At 38.9% G+C, this 20,035-nt stretch overlaps 1 protein-coding gene across 1 annotated transcript in view; it reads left to right on the top strand.

Annotated features, from left to right (window-relative positions):
• LOC110943139 (transcription initiation factor TFIID subunit 11-like) overlaps window positions 1–6,187 on the top strand; it is a 29,590-nt gene extending 23,403 nt beyond the window's left edge. The window contains exons 4-5 of the mRNA XM_022184895.1: window positions 1,431–1,492; window positions 5,839–6,187. Of these exons, the coding sequence (XP_022040587.1) occupies window positions 1,431–1,492; window positions 5,839–6,187 (411 nt within the window). The remainder of the gene's footprint in view (window positions 1–1,430; window positions 1,493–5,838) is intronic.
• Window positions 6,188–20,035: the final 13,848 nt, after the last annotated feature.

Raw genomic sequence — 20,035 nt, 5'->3', positions numbered from 1 at the left:
GTGAAATACATGTTACTATTTACGAGTACTTTATACATGGTATGGTTAGCGTAAGGAGGGTTACTACTTAGATCATGTGAGTGGGTAGGCGCAACTTGAGGCCATTAATCCTCATTGTAGGACCGAGGGAAAGTAGCGGTAGATCTATCTGGGTGTAGCGAGCCCAGCCCCAGGCCCAGCATAACGGACCTCGGGGTGACTTTGTGCCCAACGCAAAATCCGCTAGGTTTGAGTCTTCCTACTTGCACTTCACACATGTCAATGGCCTTGCAAACCATTGGTGATCTCTTTTTCCTTATTTGCTACATACCAGGATTTTTGATAAATACAAAGGTTTATTTACTCACTTACACATGAACTCGCTCAACATTATTGTTGATTTTTCAACTTACATGTATTTCTGGGAATTAAAGATCTGGCATGGTATGGCACGTTTTCCCGCTGCACTAGTTTCCAAGGTCATCCGGGGTTTAGGGAATGTGACTCTTTCCTGGACAAGTCACAGTCCTTAAACTGTGTTTATGTTATGTTTAAGTTGTAATGTTTGTTGAACAAGATTATGGTTGTTAGGGTGTTTCCCGTTAAAACAATGTTATGGTATTTTCGGTTTTAACTTAATGGATGATCCTTGCATGTTTTTAATTCATATAGCTTTGTTATGATTAAGCTATGGTATTAAGAAGTCACACCAAATTATCCACGCTTCCGCAAAGCTAGGGTGTGACAATTATGCCTACCTACGCCAATCCTAAATGCCCTTCCACAAGCACCACTACCAGTGTTGTTACGATCACGTGGATTTCCCAATACTGTTATCGTTCCCTTGGTCGTTGACATTTTGACTTAACAACAGTCGATCCTTGTCGAAGTCACCCTTGTTTCCATATGGTAGGCTATGATTACGAGTACCTTGATGTCGCTATGACTGTTGCCTCTCATGCCGTTGCTTGAAACGGAGACAGGGTCCATCTTTTCACATTTCCGTGCCACGTCCTAAGGCGCTACTCCTTGTGTTGGCAGTTACACATTCCACACCATGGTCAGTTGTCATCGTTTATGTCCCGATTATTCCGTAGGAGCTGACTCCCATAAGTCGCTGACTAGGGTTAAGGATTTGGTTGAAGTCAGCCTGCTGGTGTCCGTTGCCGGTAGTCAAGGTCGTTCTAATACTAAGGTTGGTACGGCACTACACTCATCCTCTTATCCATCGTTCTTGCAAGTTGACTGAGTATTACACGATATGTTTCCCGAGCGTTGCAGAAGTGATCGCACTTCAGGGTCTAAGACGTTAACGCGCTAGGTTCTAACAAACAAAGATAGGTGGGGAAGGTATAGACCAATCATTTGACGCGGAGACATCCATCTCAGGGACGTTCGTACGAGCACCTAACATTCTACACAGTTTGTTAGGCTTTTATATGGGTGCTCAGGTAATACTCGATAGCATCGAGATTCGAAAGAATTCAGAGAGGAGTGCAAAGATCACATTCGAGTAAAAGACAATTACTTCTATGAATCCCATAGATTTGTTATATTTCACATCGATCAAATAACGGAACGGAACCCCATTTTCACTTGTTAAGCCTCACTGGGACTCCCATGCACCCCACATTATTATTATGTGTGCACCCACAATAATATTGTGATTTGCATGCTCATCTCAGCTCCTCCTAACTCATGTCCAATGGTTCCTCAAACTCGAGTAGCAAACAAAGAGCATCACGAAACGTAAGTCATGAATGTTTAGGGAATACCACCCTATCAGTCACATAACACATGCAAGTAATACAAGAATTCATACTGTTGTGCTAAACGTGCAATCACATGCAATATCATATGTAAGTGTTCACTAGTTATGCAGTACAATGAGTATACGAGAGACGAACCTTGCAATCTGGAGCTGAGTGTCATGGTCGTATTCACATTTTTAGAACTGTTCGGTTATAGTTTGGTTTAAAAAAACGTTTTTAAAACCAAGTTCACTATAACCAGTGGCTCTGATACCAAACTGTCACACCCCCAAAATACCACTTGCGGAAACACCGCAGGGTGAGTGACGTACCAGGATCTTTAGCCACCAATCACATTGAACTCATAAATATATTTAAATAAAACTTTCATCCATTAATATAAAGTGTTACAAAACGTTACATATAATTCATTTTACACATCGGAAGCATAACCCAGTTGTTAAGTGTTTCATAAACCACGCATACGTAAACTACTAGTCATGTGTTACGATTCCATGTATCTCGACCCATGACCACTCCAACCTTCCAGACAGCAAGTTCCATGATATAAATCTACAGACCTGCAAGCATGCAGACAAGTGTATCAGACGACACTGGTGAGTTCAAAGTTTTGTTAACATGTTTAGATACCAGTTGCCAGATTAAAACGTTTCACATATTCGATGATTTGATGTTGTAATAACTCGTTTACCGCTGATGGCTTAAAGTTTTTTTTGCCCAAACCCCATTGCCTCTATCAAAGCAATGGTCAAGACTGGGATCATTAGTTCACTCCCGACCTCCCCGGTGCAGTGTGAGGTTGCCAAGCCTAAATAGCGCTATTAACTAATATCCCGTTGCCTCCTCGGCAACAATCGGTAGATGGGACTTGATTGATAGATATGCGAGTATTAACAAACATCCCAAAACCCAGCATTCCTCCCCGGAACGTTTACCAGATGTCCCTCCCCGGGACGCATGCTTGGAAAAAGAGCAGTGAACTCACCTAGGTTTGCTCGGTATGATTAATTACTTGTTCACACTTAAACAGTCACAACCTATGGTATTTATGTACGCGATGTTAGTTTACATTCACAAGGTTCACCTATAAATGACAGTATGCATTTCAAACAGTGATTCCCAAATGGCACATAGCAGTTAAATAAACTCATTCAATTCCATACTTTATATGGATGATTCGTAATAATGCCTAACAGTTGGATGTGCCATACATGAAAACCAAGTCATGCCTTCTTGGTCATAGTTAGTCATCATTAATAGTATATATCATGGTTTTATTAGCATAGTCATTCATCAACAAAAGTCAACCTAGTTCACTGTGAAGGACCCATGTTTCATCGTATTACCCAAGTTTAGTTGATACACAGCCGACGAAACATCATGTTTCGTCGAGAGACAAGTTGACGAAACTCCCCAACTTTCGTCGACAGCCAGGTGACGAAACTCCAGGGTGTTTCGTCGACAAGATAGTTTCGTCACATTACAAGTTACATGCTCCCACAAAACCCTAACTGCAACTGTTCCGATCATAACAATACGATCATTTGCCATTATTAATCAATCAATCAAGTTTCAGACTTCAGATCACCAGATTATCATCAAACACATATTCGTATCACCGATTTACATACGTAGCCCACAAGTAACATAATAATCCCACAAACATAATCATCAATTTTGTGCAGTGATCACGAATAACTACAAGACATAGAATCATTATCTTGCAAGTTCTAGCCTAATTAGTTAAATGAATAAACTGCCAAAACCCTAATTAGCATAACATAGATCACAATCATCACACACAGTCAAACAACAACAAAGCAATCAGATTTAAACGAATAATCACACACTAACCTGAAATGCAGGGCCGACAAGTATGCTAAGATAAAAGAGATATGGCTTCAATGGATGAAGAGAGGCTATTAAGATGATGCACGATTAGATGGAGGAGGAGAAACTGCCACCAAGAATATGAGGGTCTAGGGTTTTCGTTTACATCTTATAACATTACACAGTTGGGCCACGAAATGGGTTGGGCTGAAGCCCTTATTGGAGAAACTCTCCTGGAGAATCACCCTCCCATCTCGACGAAACAATAAGTGTTTCATCAATATGTGTTTCGTCGCTAAGGGTGTGACGAAAGGGTAATGTTTCGTCGCACGGAGGTGATGATGAGAGTCTAGTGTTTCGTCGAGTGGGATTACAGGTTTTAAGTCTATCTAATCTACACAGTTCATAAGCTTTCATTCATTCACCAAACATTAAGGCAATTCATTTATCATAACACAAAGGAGCACATTTTACAACGCAATGAATCATGAAAATACAGTTCAACAGTTCATCAAATATGCATCAACAGTTAGTCAAGTATGTATCAACAGTTAATCAAATATGCATCACTTACAACACAAACAATTATGAGAAGATAATGTGAAACAAGTAACGTGTCGAGGAAGGAACCTGAAAACTCGGGTTATCACATCATCCCCAACTTGAAAGAAATTTCATCCCGAAATTTGACAAGTAGTCCCAAGAAAGTGAAATGACAGACTAGGATGACTGTGGATTAAAGTGAAATGACAAACTAGGATGACTGTGGATTCCCTCGGGTGCCACACCGTGCCCGCTGAACACGCCCCCGTGCCCAATCTTTGGTACTAGCAATCCTGCTTTAAGTCAGACAGTAGCTGAACACGAGACCGTGCCCACTAAACAAGCCCCCGTGCCCAAGTTTCAGATACTGAAAACAGAACCGTAAGATCCCGACGGTTGGTAATTTCTGAGGCAAACATGAGTGATACTGATCATTTTTACTTTCGCTCCTCTTATGGTACATGGTGTCAAATATGTGGCGGAACTCATAAAGATTTAAAATGTTATTTTTTAAATTACATTCCCCACTATATAGACCCATTGTTTTCCTGTAGCCTTAAGATGGGCAAAAGTAAAAACAATCTCTATCTCTCTCTCGAATGCTCTCAATCATCCCTTCTAGATGAAATGATTCTTGAAGAATGATTTCAAATGGAAGAACTAATTCTCCGATGGATAAAAGAACTTGACATGGATATAACTAATTCATCTCAACAAGACGACAATCAAGGAGAATTATTGAGATCGCATTCGGATTATAACAACATCGTTGCTCCCAAAATCACATCTAACTCTTGCAAGGACTTGAGCGATAGTCGTCCCTGTGTCGATTGTGTCGTGAAGGACTCCCCATCGGTTTCCAATGATGCATACATAGACTTGAGCGATTCGACATATACCTTGTTTAACGAGAGCCCGAATAAGGGAAATAAAGGTTGGGTTTGCCCACCGGTATTTAGCTTAGGAATCACCCTTTCCGATAACCTCTTGCGTTCTTGTCTAAAACTAGGGCAACTTAGGTATCTCAGGCACTTCGGTGTTGTTCCGTCTAGTCTGGAACCACCCGATCCGGATAAACTCCTTAAAATAGACAAAACTTCATAAAAACTTCTAGCCACGGGGCTGTGTCCAGGTCAGCACGCCCCCGTGTCTACCCAACGATTCCCTTCTGACTTTTGGTCAGAATACGAACAAAAAGTGTCAGAATTTTGTCTGCACACGGGGTCGTGTCCAGCCGATACGGGGCCGTGTCCAGCGTGCTGTCGTTTTCTATAAATGCAGCAAGATTCCTTCACTCTTGGACCCATTCCAAAGACAAAGATCTGGTGGGATCTTCACATATACCATACAAGGTATATTCTAAAGAAGGTTCTCAACAACCATCTTGTCTTTTCTACTTTTGTCCATTGACTTCTTCTTCTTTTTCTCCTCAAAACTTCCATTAGAGTTTGAAATCTCCATGGTTTCAAGCTTTATTGTGATATTTGTTAGGTTTTTATTCAAGGAATCTTGTCAAAAATCAGTTTTACAACACTGTTTTAAGTTATTTCTCCTTAAAAATGCTTCAAAAGTCGGAAAAATAATTTAAAGCTCCAAGATTCCTTGTTTCAAAAACCTGTAGAGAGGTGGCCACCGGGCCGTGCTCAGCGAGCACGGGGCCGTGTCTGAGGTACTGTTTCATTAAATTGAACTCTTTTTGACTTGTTTTTCGTAGAATGTCGAGCCAGAATAGTGGAACCTCTTCAGCACATTCAAGGAACAGTTGTAGGGAACGAAGGCCTTCAATCGAAGCAACTCTTGTGCACTATGTGATGGCACTACGGGAAGCTCTCGATGAAATGACACCCATAGAAGAAGTCCTAATCGATCGTATTAATTATCTCACGGTGGGGCTAGAAAACAGTTTCCAAGAAATCAATCTCTTGCACCAAAGGTTGAACATTCTTGTAACACCTCCCATGGAAGCAATCATCCCCCAAGGAGATTGGAACTTAGCTCAAGGAGTCATTAACCCCACCGGGTGGGATGGCATCCCCACGGAACCTCCTCTTGACAACTTATAAGAGGTTCTGGTGGAAGTCACACCCCCTCAAAACGAGGATGCCAATGAGCCCGCCTTTCTTCTCTCTGTGGATATAGAAGAATGGCTCAACGATGTATGAGGGGCCATTCCCGGAGAAGAAGTTCTTCAAGCCGCATTCAACCGAGAAAATTATCTTTTTCGGAAATTTTGCTCTTAAAATAAACTATAGGCTAGGACTTCTTTGTGGTTTTAGATTCCTTGTGTTTCATGATCCACTTATCTAGATTTAGTTTATGCTTTTATTTTCTAGGAACTAATGTAATTCACTCTTTAGTGAATGATGGTGTTTAAGTATTAAATGGTGTTTGGATGATGTTGTAATGGATTAAAGACACTCGGAATGATTGAGGTTACTAAGGGAAACTTGAACCCACACCCCATGCATAAAAATAGAGCCCCCCGACAATTTTTCTTCATTATAGCAAGTTCAGCACGGGGTCGTGCTCAGCCCAACACGCCCCGTGCCCAAGGTTCTGCAGAAAATGCCCAATTCAGGAAATTGGACACGGGGTCATGTTCACTGAAGACGCCCCCGTGCCCAGCCTTCTGTTAATTATGATACTGGCAATCTGAACACGGGGCCGTGCCCGGACCAACACGGGACCGTGTCCAGACGCCCAGTAACATAAAATTTTGTTTTTAACACCTTTTTACACATTCAATCAACCTAAAAACTTATTTTTGGGACACATTGAGGACAATGTGTAATTTAAGTGTGGGGGGGGGGGTGCTAAAACCTTGAATTTTGCAAGTCCTAATAACAAGCCCTACACAAAACTCTATTGGAACCACTAATTACCCCAAAATTTTTCAAAAACCTTTCATTTTTTTTACTTGTCTTGGTTTAATTTGGGATTAACAAGTTCTAAAAAGGTTATATTTTTACAAATTTACAACCGATAGCGTCGTGATAAAAAGAACCAACATAAGAAAATTATGAAACGAGATGACAAATCTAGTTAAAATTTGATTATATATACTTGATCACATTAAAAACCCATTCCCACAAAAAGTGAGTTTTGAGCCTTTATTGAGCATAAAAGCATACATCTTTAAATTAAATGCTCATTTTTCGTTTCTTGTGTGAATAGCCGCTTGGTTTCTTACGACTCTAGAACTTGCCATGACGATACATTCCCGGTCCTTACCAACTTAAACCCAAGTAAGTAAATGATGGAGGCATTAGGACTAACCATTTTTCTTTTCTACGCCATTACTTTTCATTTTTTATCACCTACCCAAAATCCCCCTAGTTAACCCCTTTGTGCCTAAACCTTTTCGTTTCTAAATCCACAAAACAAACACCCTTTACCCACCAAAACCCTTTTTATTTTTAACCCTTTATTTTAGTAAAAAGCTCGGTCTTCATGTGACATCCCTTATCAAAAAAAAAGAAAAAGAAAAATGAAGTATAGCAATAAACAAACAAGTTCCTCAAAGAAACTATGTTTGAAAATGCTTTGTTTGAACACAAGTCACAAAAACAAAAAAGTTTTACGACGACCGACGTTTTTTACGCTTTTAGCCCTTTTTACTAACCACTAACCCAAAACCACGTACCTTTAACCCAAGCCTAACCCTTCCCCAAATCCTCTTGATATTTACAAAGGTGTATTGTTAAAAAGGAGGAGGATTGATTGCTTGGCAAGCATATAGTAGAAGTAAGTTCCATGCCGGTCTCGAGTGATTCACAAAAATATATCTTCGGCCGAGTGTTGAGTGATCTCCCGTGAGGTATGTGTACTTGTATATAAATGGAATTTTAATGAGGCATGTTATGCCCAAATAAGTAATTTCTCTTATAAAATGTTCTAAATAAAGCATAACGAATAAGATTGTAAATAACACAAAAATAAAACGTAATAAAAGTCTTGGATTCCCGACACTCAAGACAAACCCTAAACTTCTCTTCTACCCATTCCATTTGGGCGTGGAAGCCACATTATAAAGAGTTTTGCTTGAGGACAAGCAAAGATTCAAGTGTGGGGGTATTTGATGTGTGTAAAATGCAACATATAAAATACATCAATTGAGGCATAAAACTAACCCTTTTTTAGTACTAATGTTGGAAAAAGTGTGCTTTTGTCTTCCTTTTGTATTTTCAGGACTAAAGGAGCGTAAATGAACAAAAGGAACAAATATGCGGCAAAATCTAACATAAATACAAGAAAAGGAACAAACATGGCATGCCCGACCCCTCGACAGCATCTTCCCAAGCAAAAACAAGAAAACAGAAGGTTGACCACGGCCCCGTGCCCAGCGGACACGGGGGCATGGCCAGGTGTCTGCAGAAACGACAAAGCTATAGAAGTTTCTATTCCCGACACGAGGGCCTGCCCAGCTCAACACGGGCCGTGGTCAACGCTAAGATTCGCAGAATCCAAGCAAATCTTGATTGTACAGATACGCTTCTACACACGGGGCCATGCCAAGCGGACACGGGGGCATGTGGAGCTAATGCAGACAAATTGCAATTAATGAAGAAAGAGAAAAGGGATGGACACGGGGCCGTGTCTGGGCTTCTGTGCAGGCTATAAATGGACACGGGGCCACCTCTCTCCCACTTCACCCACACTCCACCACCACTACAACCCACATCCACCACCATCATCCATCATCCATCATAGTGTGTGTGTAGTAGTCTCGGGATCCAAGATTGATCGTAAGAGTTCTTGACAATCAAAGGCCATGTTTACCTAAGTCTCTCACATCACTTGGTGAAGGCAAGCATTTAGTGTAATACTTTTGATTTTTAATCTTTTCGCACTTTTTATTTGGTTTTGTATTAATGACTTTAATAACTAGCTTCTTATGTTGAAGGTGAAACTTTCTTATCATTTGTCCATGGTGTCTTGGCGTTATTTTATTGTCTATATAAAATAAAAGATTTACACTATTCATATCTCTACGGTCTATATAGAGATATGTTGGCTACCTGGTCGGGGGTTAAGGGAATTGTTTGGTAAGGTTCTTGCCTTGTTTAGTGTATAGATCCTGCAAGGACCTGGGTCAAGCTTACTAGTTACTCCTTCAATACCCACTGGTATTGGATGGCGGGGGTGTGAATGGCTTGATCCCCTCATATGTAAACTACTATTATATATTAACCCGGCTACTTGGGATTGTATCCCTGCTGACTCAAACCACTTAGCCGAGGGTAACGTCACCTTCAAAAGAGGGGCCTACCACATTACCCATTAATAACTTAATTAATTATCTTTCAATATTCCGACCCTTTAGGGTTGTATCCTTGCTGACTCAAACTACTGGGCTGAGGGTAACGTCACCTTCAAAAGAGGGGCCTACTACTATAACTTAGTTAATCTCTTAAAAAGTGCAAAAGTGCAGAAATCATCAAAGGTTACGCTAAAGGCGAGTCGGATCCAAGTGATTCATATTGTCTATCTGTTTTTATTTTTATTTTTATTTTCCACATTTTTAGTTTTTATTTTCATGTCAAAACTTTTTCTAAACTTTATATTTGATTAGACGTTGAGGATAAACCGGTATTAAAAGCTCTTGTGTCCTTGGACGACCTCGGTATCTTACCAACACTATACTACGCTCACGATGGGTGCACTTGCCCATATGTGTGTTTAGTGTTAGTAAAATATCATGTTTTATAAATTTAAAACTTGATTAAAGTGTTAAAAAGAGCTTAAAATATAACTAAAAATATATCACACTTGACACGCATCAGAGTCCAAGTTGGAAAGTTTAGATATGGAAGAAGATAAGTTCAAGTTTGACATCGAAGAAGAAATTCCACCAACTCCTGATCGGGAGTATGTGTTCAAATTCGTTAATGAGGCAGATAATTTTGATAATGTGGTCGTTGAAGATGGATCAGATTCTGACCAGGACGTTCCATTTCATTATACTGGTCTACATGATGATTTTCCTACCTTTGATGAGTTGTTCCGATCACATAATGAAGATGAACTTCGAAGGAAAGTTTCTGAGAAGATTGCTTCCAATGATATTCCAAAGACTATTTGTAAAGAAGATCTTCTACAAGAAAAGAAGAGCTGGTTCAGGGCAATGCCAGAAGAAAGAAAGTTCAAAAGGCCTTTAAAGTTTTTCACAAGACATCCAGATAAGTCGCTTGGAGATATTCTATCTTGGGGGTACTTAGAAGATTTAAAAGTTTATGCTATCAAGCGTGAGTTTGGTGTCCAGTACTTTGAACTCCTTCAGGATATAAAACTCTTCCATGGTGGGATGTTGAAGAGTTAGTGAAGATGAAGAACATAAAGCAGTATTATTATGGTTCTGAAGTGAAATGTCATGGACAAAGGTTGTGGAATCACATCAAGCAGCAAGCTAAGTTGAATTTTCCAGATTGGAAGCCACAACAACCTAAACAGGTGGTGAGGATTGATCCAAACACAGGAGAGAAAGATATCACACTACACATGAAACGTCCAAGGTGTTTGAAGAACATGCCTCTTAGAGAAATGGAACAAGATTTCTATAGAGACTTCAAAGGCTGGATCTTTAATCCAAGTACGTGTGAGGCGGTGATAACTCTGTTAGATGCAAAAACAGGCGACTGGAGGCACATTCATGTTCTTGATCTGAGGTGGCTAGTCAACTGTTCGAAGAAAGATATAGAATGTTTAATCTTCAACAAGATTGTGTACAACGAAGTTGACAAGAATCATGCGCAAAGGTACCAAAAGCTGATAAATGTTTGTTTTTCAAAAGAATTAACTCTGGTCGTTACTGGGAGTCTAAATGGAGAAACCTCGAGTTAGAAGAATTTCTTAAGAAAGAGCGTCGTATTGAAAGGAGGGAAAAGATGAGGGCTGATGCTGCTAAGCGTGCTAGTTGGAGATTAGGATTGGAAAAGCCTGTGACAGATCAAACTCTAATTGAGAAAGAAGAAAGAAAGATTCCCAGGTGGTCGAAATCTACAGATGGTGATAGAGTATATCGTGAATAGTGGATCAACGTGGGAAGACCTTTGAGACAAAAGATGTTGGAAGAACGAAAATAAGAAGGAAGAAGGAAGAAGGAAGGCTAAGGAACGAAGACGCAACAGGAAGGCATGATGAAGATTATACAGGATGAAAGACTGCAGCTACATCCAAGGGGGAGTCTGTAGATGCATATGTCTGTAGCTTTCGTCTGTATCGAGTCTATATTTACCTGTTTGTAGTCTATGTACAGTTTTATATATGTTTTGTATCAAATCCAGGATGAAACGTGAAGTTTAGTTGTACTGTAAGTCCATCCGGACGGATAGCCATCCGGACGGATGGACATCCCATCCGGATGGATAGTCATCCGAACGGATGGGTTAGTGTGTTTCATCCGGATGGGTTCGCCTATAAATAGAGGGTCATGGTTCCTCATTTGAAACACCTGTCTTGACACCTCTTGCGAAGCCCTGCTCAATTTTTCTCTGGATCTTTGTACGAGTCATTACCATCAATGAGAATGAATGTGTTTAATGGTGTCTATGTTGTATATCTCTTTCCTACTTCACTTTCAGATTCCGCACGATCGTGTAGCTGCTAATCTGACCTGAGCGTATTCGAGCAAACCGAACTCCCGGTCCTCACATATTTTTCTGTTTCACTAAGTTTATGTTTCTCACTTTACGATCCTTCTTTATCTCAACATTAATATATAACTAGTGATATTCACTCGCGCTTCACGGCGAGAACTCGGTCGGTATTAGTTCAGTTCGTTACAGTTCCGACATTTGCTATAATAATGAAATAGGAAACTTTACATCGATAAAAAACAATAAGAACGATTTTCAATAATAGTACTGATGTTGTTTACTGATAACGATTTGGTCCGTTTGCTTTATGGGTACCAATGTTGTTTAGCTGATATCAATTTGGTTCGTTGTGTTCTATGTTTATTTTGTCAACATTGCGGTATAAATTTTATTGAATATGAATATTGTGTCGCTATCGTACCAAATTCAATTGTAGCCGCTACCATACAATATAAACTGAATCAAACAACATCAATATCTATGTATTTGTTTTTATGGTTTTTCAGTTTAATAGCATATACCATGCCATTATTGTAGTGAACTCAACTGAAACCAAACGACAACATAGATTTCAGTACCATTATTTATTTTAGTGTGTTTTTCGATAAACTGACACCATATCGCTACAGTATCATACAAACAACATCGATACTCGTACTCACATTCATCTTTTTTGTTTTCGAAAACTTTTCATTTATACAACTCTGTTTGTGACGCGAATTGAATACCGGTATTAATACCATGACAAACTGAATCCACCGATACCGTTCGACCAACATTGAATAAATAAAATATTACTAAAATAATAAAATCAAATACTACTAAAAACTAAAAAAAACAAATAAAATACCATTAAAAAACAGATATTTAAATATTTTGAGTTACTATTAAAAATACCATTAAAAAAATACTTAAATATTTTGAGTTACTATAAAAAAACAAATAAATACAATACCATTAAAAATAAAAAAACAAATACTTAAATATTTTAAGTTACAATTCATCAAGAGTCTTAATCTTAATTAATATATATAAAAATAATATAATACCGAGATTCCCCTGCGCTTCACGACGGGAATTCGGACAATATCGGTTCGTTCATTAAGGTACTGTGGAAAACCTTACATCCATCGAATACCGGAACCCATCTTGTTTAGTTGAAATTAGTTCCAGTTGTTTGCATTTTATGTTTATTCTTTTCAACATTGCGCATGATACAAATTGTATTGTTTGTGCTTACCATAAACTGACATGTATCACTACCCCATACTGAATCGGACTAGACAATATCGGTACCGGTATGTATTCCTTTTTAAGGTGTTGTGATATATTTTATAACGAATATCGTGCCGCGACCGTAGTGAATTGAATCAAAGCCGAACAAACAACATCGGTTTTGGTACCGATATATATTATATTATTTTTCTTTAGATGAACCAATATTGTATTGCTACCGTACCATATTGAACAACAATAGTACTGATACTTCTATTCATTTTATGATTTCCGGTTTAAAAATGTTTCATTTATACAATTATGTCTGCGACGATAAATAAATATCGGTACCAGTACCGTGACAATATGAACGATGGATACCTTTCGAACAACATCATGCTGGTACCGATGTTTGTTTTTATCGTTTTCAATCAACGTAAACACGGGTTGATTTCTATGTATGGTATTGGTACTGTAACGAACCGAACCATTGCCCACAGTAACGTACCGTCACAACATGTGGATAAACAACCTAGAATGTAAAAAAATAAATAAACACAGATATTGATATTGACTTCGATTTTTTTTAAGTTAACGAAAGCAAGTTATTACTAAAAATAAATCGAATATAAACAAAGTACCACTAAAAAATAAAAAAAAAATTAAAAGTTATTAATTGCTATTTATTACCAAAAAATATTGAATAAAAAATGAAATAGAAAACAAATATTCAAAAATTACAAATAACTGATCATGGCACTTCAAATTATAATATCTATACGTATAATAATAATTATCAAAAATAAAAAAATTTAAAACTAAGAAATCACTATTCATGGCCATTTCAAATTCAAATTGATAATTGATAATATTTATTTTATATCAGACAAACTTATTTGACAGAATGACACTTGCCCTCTAATACTAATATATGTGGCGATAGACCAAAAAGGTGACAACATAATAGTTTGCATATGCATATGCATAAGCTTTTAAGATAACTCTAAACAATATATTATACATATATATGCTATACGTATATTATTATTATTATTATTATTATTATTATTATTATTATAATTATAGTATATCTTTATTACTTCTGTTCAACAATTTACTTCAGACACCTACGAATCATATTATTTGATAAATCAAATCTCAAATAAATTTTTGTTTAATGTACAATTACCCCATAATATTATTAAATTATATATTAACTAAACAAATATTTTTAATGTACATCTACCCCATAATATTATTAAATTATATATTAACTATACTATACTCAAATATTTCAACTTTCCTTTCTAACATTTGCGAATTTATTGAAATTACAAATATGTGTTGTATTAGAATGACTTTCATTTCAACGTACACATATATTATATGATATATCTTAATTATTATACATACATCATACGTATAAATATGCATAAATAATATATAAATCACACATATTTGTTGTATATTCATTCGTCTTGATCGCTAATGGGTGGTTAAACATCCATTTAGACATATCAAATCTTATTAGTCGTTTTACATCTTACGTACTTGTTTAGAACCTATAATTATAATGAAATGACTAATATATTTTTATATTTGGTAAGCAGCTTTATGTGTTTATATAAAATTAATTGTTATTATTATTAGTTTTATAATACTAACTACTCGTCAGGATACCTCATATTTCTAATAATCATCTTACCAAACAGAATTATCACATACTCCCCACCTTTATTTAAATCTCGTCCTCGAGATTTAGTTGAACAAGTGTGGTATTTCTTTTTCATCTCTAACTCCGGTTCCCAACTATATTCCGGTCCTCGTCTGGAATTCCATTTAACCTTGACTAACACAAGTCTTTTCCCTTTTAGTTTCTTTGATTATCGGTCCTTGATTTGTATTGGTTGTTCCACAAATTTTAGTTTTTCATTTACCTTCACGTCCTAAAGTGGCATTACTAAAGATTCATCGGCCAAACACTTGCGTAGATTTGACAAGTGGAACACATCATGTACTCTGTTCATTTCTTCAGCCAGTTTTATATTATAAGCTACTGATCCAACTTTCTCGATAATTTCAAACAGTCTGACAAAACATGGACTTAGTTTTCCTTTCTTACCGAATCGGACAACACCTTTCCAAGGTGAAACTTTTAATAACACCTTGTCTTTGACCTTAAATTCTAACGTGTACCCATAGCCTTTTGAAAACTTTTCCGAGTCGAGACATGAATCGACTGTCTTTATCTAACACAATGGATAATGGTACCCATGTAGAGATACGATCTTATCAACGTACAATCGTTCCAACATATCCATACTATAGGTTTCTTTCATAGGCAAGAAATGGGCAGACTTAGTCAATCTGTCTATAATAACCAAACTTGTATCATTCCCATGAGTGGTTCGGGGAAGTTTAGTAATGAAGTCCATGGTTATCATTTCCCATTTCCAAACTGGAAATTCTAATTTTTGTAGTAAACAAGATGGTTTCTGGTGTTCTACCTTCACTTGAGAACATGTGAGACATTTTGCAATATAGATAGCAATCTCCTTTTCCATTCCAATCCACCAATAGTTTCCTTTCAAATCTTTATACATCTTATCACTTCCTGGTTGCATCATGTATTTGAGTTATGAGCTTCTTCTAAATTTCTTTCCCGCAGATTGCCCGTGATTGGCACCCAAATTCTTGTATTCATTCTTAGGATTCCGTCATCTCCCTTAACCAACTGATTAATCATTCCTTTCATTTCTTCTTTATCCACATTATCTTCTTCTAGGGCTAACCTCTAAACATCCTTTAATTGACTTATCAAATCAACTTGAAGGTCAAGCCACAAAGAACGAACTCTTTTTGGCTTTTCTTTCTCCTTCCTGCTCAATGCATCAGCTACTACATTATCTTTTTCTTCATGATAGCAGATTTTACAATCATAGTCACTTTAGACTTCCATCCACCTTTTGTGTCTCATGTTAAGTTCTTTCTGACCAAAGATATATTTCAAACTTTTATGATCAGTGTAAATAGTAAACTCCCTCAAAATCGACATGCGGAGTTTTACCATGAGGCGTGCGATTGACCAGGATCATGCCACCAATCATGTTGATCAATTAATTAATATAACAAAATCCATCACCATCAACATGATCTATGATTAAGTTTTCAAACGTTCAAAGAGAAAGTCTTAGTTAACAGCGGAAGCAAAATTTTCACAAATCCAAACAGTAGTTTAAAACAATAATTGTTTAATAAAAACCCAATCAAACAGTTCATCGCAATCAACAAACTCCCACAGTACAAGCTCTTGAGCTGTACCTAACGACTTGCAAAGCATGCACAAGTGTGTTAACAAAAAATTGGTGAGTTCACATGATTCAGTGTTGTTACAAAAACAAGTTTGTTTAAATACATAGTTTATAAAACATGTCATGGGTAGCTAGCCCATCTTTAAGCTACTAAACTGTGTCGTACTGAAACTTGACTGTTGTAGTTGTTTGTGCCACTTGTCAATGTCTATCATCATTGACCAGGTGTCAAGGAAACGTTCATGCCCGTCTTTCCCAGTACGGTGTGAGGTCTGTCAAACCTAATAGCGCTATCAACTAATACCCCGTTAGCCAAACCCGGCGACTAATAGGTATAACGTGTGGGGAGTTTCAGATAGAGGTTCGTTTAGTCCGCTAAAGACTTGAAGTATAATTTATAGTATTTAGTAGTATTCCAAACCAGGAATACTAGGCGGTCCCAATCCAGGGATATTGTGGTTCCTCAACTGATGATAGCCCGATCACAGATCAATCTTGGAATAGAAATTTGACCCTTGCGGTTGGTCGAATAGAGCATCTATACGTAGAAGTGGATAGTGGTTCTTGACGGTGACCTTGTTTAGCTCGCAATAGTCTATGCACATACGAAAAGTGACATCCTACTTCTTGACAAAAAGTATAGGGGCTCCCTAGGGTGACGAGCTAGGACGGATAAAGCCTTTATCCAGTAGCTCCTGCAATTGTGTAGATAACTCCTCTAATTCCGTTGGGGCTAGTCTATAAGGTGTACGGGCTATAGGTGTCGCTCTAGGAGTTAGCTTGATTTGGAATTCAACTTAACGTTGAGGTGGAAGACCAGGTAACTCATCAGGAAAAACTTCAGGAAAGTTGCGAACAATAGGGATGTCCTCGATCTTTTTCTCTTTGATTTGAACATCAGTGACGAGAGCTAGAATAGCGGTATGGCCCTTTCACAAACATTTTTGGGCCTTCAAAAATGAAATAATACCTACCATGGTACCACTCTTCTCGCCTAGGATAATGAGGGGTTCGCCGACAGAAAGAGGAATGCGGACAATCTTCTCTTGACAGAGTATCTCCGCTCGATGATGGGATAACCAATCTATCCTGATGACAACATCGAAACTTCCAAGAACAATAGGAATGAGGTCGATAACAAAACTCTGACCGGATAGCATGAGTTTATAGCCGCTGATGATGTGAGTAGCCTTGATGTTTTTACCATTGGCTAACTCGACGACGTGTTTGGAGTTCAAAGGAGTTGGGGAGACTTAAGCATCTTGCTAACACTTAGGGATACGTAACTAGAATCGGCTCCAGAATCAAAAAGTACAGAAACAAAGTATTCTTCAAGTAGGAACTTACCCGTCACAACATTAGGATCGTTCCTTGCTTCTCCCGATCCAATCACTAAAGCTCGTCCTTTTGCACCAATCCGATCGTGTTGTCGTTGTTATTCCCAGTGCCATTGTTGTTGTTGTTGTTGAGGTTCTGGTTCAATTGAGGGCAATCCTTCCTAAAATGCTCTATAACTCCACACTGGTAACATCCTTTACCATTACCCTGCTGCTGTTGCTGGGGTCGCTGATTTTGGTGCGTTGACTATTGCTATTGGTTCTGCTTTACTGGGTACTTGCTTCTACAATCCTTTGCCGCATACCCCGGTTTACCACACCGCTGACAGTGGTTCTTCTCACATTGGCCATGATGGTGCAGATTGCACTTGTCACATTTTGGTCGATTTCCTCGATAACCACTTTGACTCTAATTGGCTGAAGTCTGCTGACTAGGGCTCTGGTTGTTTTTGAACTTTCGTTGCTGTGACTATGGCTGAGATGAGCTAGAACCCTTGCCCTGGTTGCCATCCCACTTACGCTCGTTGTCACTAGAAGTGTCAGAAACAGAAGAATTCCGCTTAGGCAGCTTGCCTTGCTCGACCGCCTGGTCCGTGAGTCGATGTGTCACACCCCACTCGATGGCGGAATCATCGGGGCGCGGCACTAGGCAAATCAGATTGCTCAAGAGAATCCATAACAACTATATTGCGATAATATCCATTACATTTGTCATCCCATACTATCAAACAATACAATCACATAAGTTATCACAGATTTCTTGTCCTCTCGAACAATTCAAATCCGTCAACTTAGAATTTAGGTGTGTTTCTAGACTTCCTAGCTTGATTTGATGTAGACTTCGACTAATCCTGCAACATACGTTAAAATATTGTCAATACAAAAGTATTGGCGAGTATACATGTTTGATATGTAATAGTATAATAGACTAAAGTGCTGCGAATTTCCATATGCATAAACGTAATACACGACATATATACTCACAAAACTAATACTACCATCTAAGTCCTCGATGCTCGACTCTTCGATGGCATAACTAGACCCCGTCGGGCGCAATAGTACTATACTAGTTTGGGTGGGACGTCACAAGTATAAGTCCTAGCATACATGCAACTAGCATCACGTATATCTACGCAAACAGTTATTCGCAAGTGATAGATTAACAATTTGAATCATTCATTGGATAAGTTCGATTTATAAGGAACGTATGTTACACCCAAAATTCGATAAAAGGGGTCAAGTATACTCACAGTGCGTATTTGGTTGGATTGACGGGATGGTGCCTGAGAATGTCCTGATTTCAGACTAATTGCATAAGTATTGAATTATGCGTTAAACGGTATCGAATTATGTGAAATTGGACAAAAAGTTGGATTGAGCTGGCCCATTCGGATGGACCGCTCGATCGGCCGGGCTGCTCGATCGAGTGGGCCGTTCGATCGGCTGGTCCAGCCGATTGACTGGGCCGCTCGATCGACTGGGCCGCTCGATCGACTGGGGCTAGCCTGTCCAGCTGTTTTCGATGATTTTCGAGTGTTCTTCGGTGTTTTTGGTCGAGACGTTGTTGTGACGCGTTGAATCACTGAAATTCCATCAATTCCGACCTGTTCTATCGGCCGGGAATCACCCCGTTCCATCAGAACTGGCCGTTCTTGGCGGTTTTTCATGTTTAACCCGAAATTGGTTGTCTCTTCGGTAGGAATCAGATCCCTGACCAACACGACACTAAGAATGAGTAGAAGGTCAGTCTAAGCTCTGTTCCTACCATTTTTGGTGTATAGATCAGATATGAAAAACCTTGATTATTCTTGGAAATCCCTGGGTTCTGAGTTGTTCTTGGTGGAATGAGGCCAACACTTGAAGTTCATAAGAACCTTGTGATGACATCACTCTGAACATCTCAATCCATGGCTTTTTGATTAGAAAACATAGATTTGGGCGAGATTCATGAAGAATCGCATGGAAACCATTCGGATCTGAGTGGTTTTTCATGGGATGACGTCACCTTTGAAGAACTCCATGGTGACATCACCCTAGAACACTCCGAATCCGTTGATTTCACGGTTAAAAGTCGGATTTTGAAAGATAGAAAGATGAAGGATTGCATTTAGATTAAGGAAGTACAAGATTTGAGTTGAAAACTTACAAGAATCGCGAGAAATCGGAAGATTAAGGGGCTGGAACGTCTTGGTTGAGTAACAGCAGCAACAACAAGTGTTTGAGGGTGATAGAGGGGTATTTATAGGCAAGGGGGGAGGAAAAAGGAGGTAAGGTGGGCCGGATCGACTGGCCCGTTCGGTCGGCCGGCCCAGCCGATCGGCTGGCTTGTCCGATCGGACGGCCCAGCCGATCGACCGGTCCGTTCGATCAGATGGGCCCAGCCGATTGGCTGTCTGTCCGATCGGCCGGCCCAGCCGTTCGGCTGGCCCGTTCGATCGGGCGGCCCAGCCGAT

Source organism: Helianthus annuus, chromosome 5, assembly GCF_002127325.2.
Source record: "Helianthus annuus cultivar XRQ/B chromosome 5, HanXRQr2.0-SUNRISE, whole genome shotgun sequence".
NCBI lineage: Eukaryota > Viridiplantae > Streptophyta > Magnoliopsida > Asterales > Asteraceae > Helianthus > Helianthus annuus.
The sequence above is the reverse complement of the archived record's forward strand: the minus strand, read 5'-3'. Positions and strand labels throughout refer to the sequence as shown.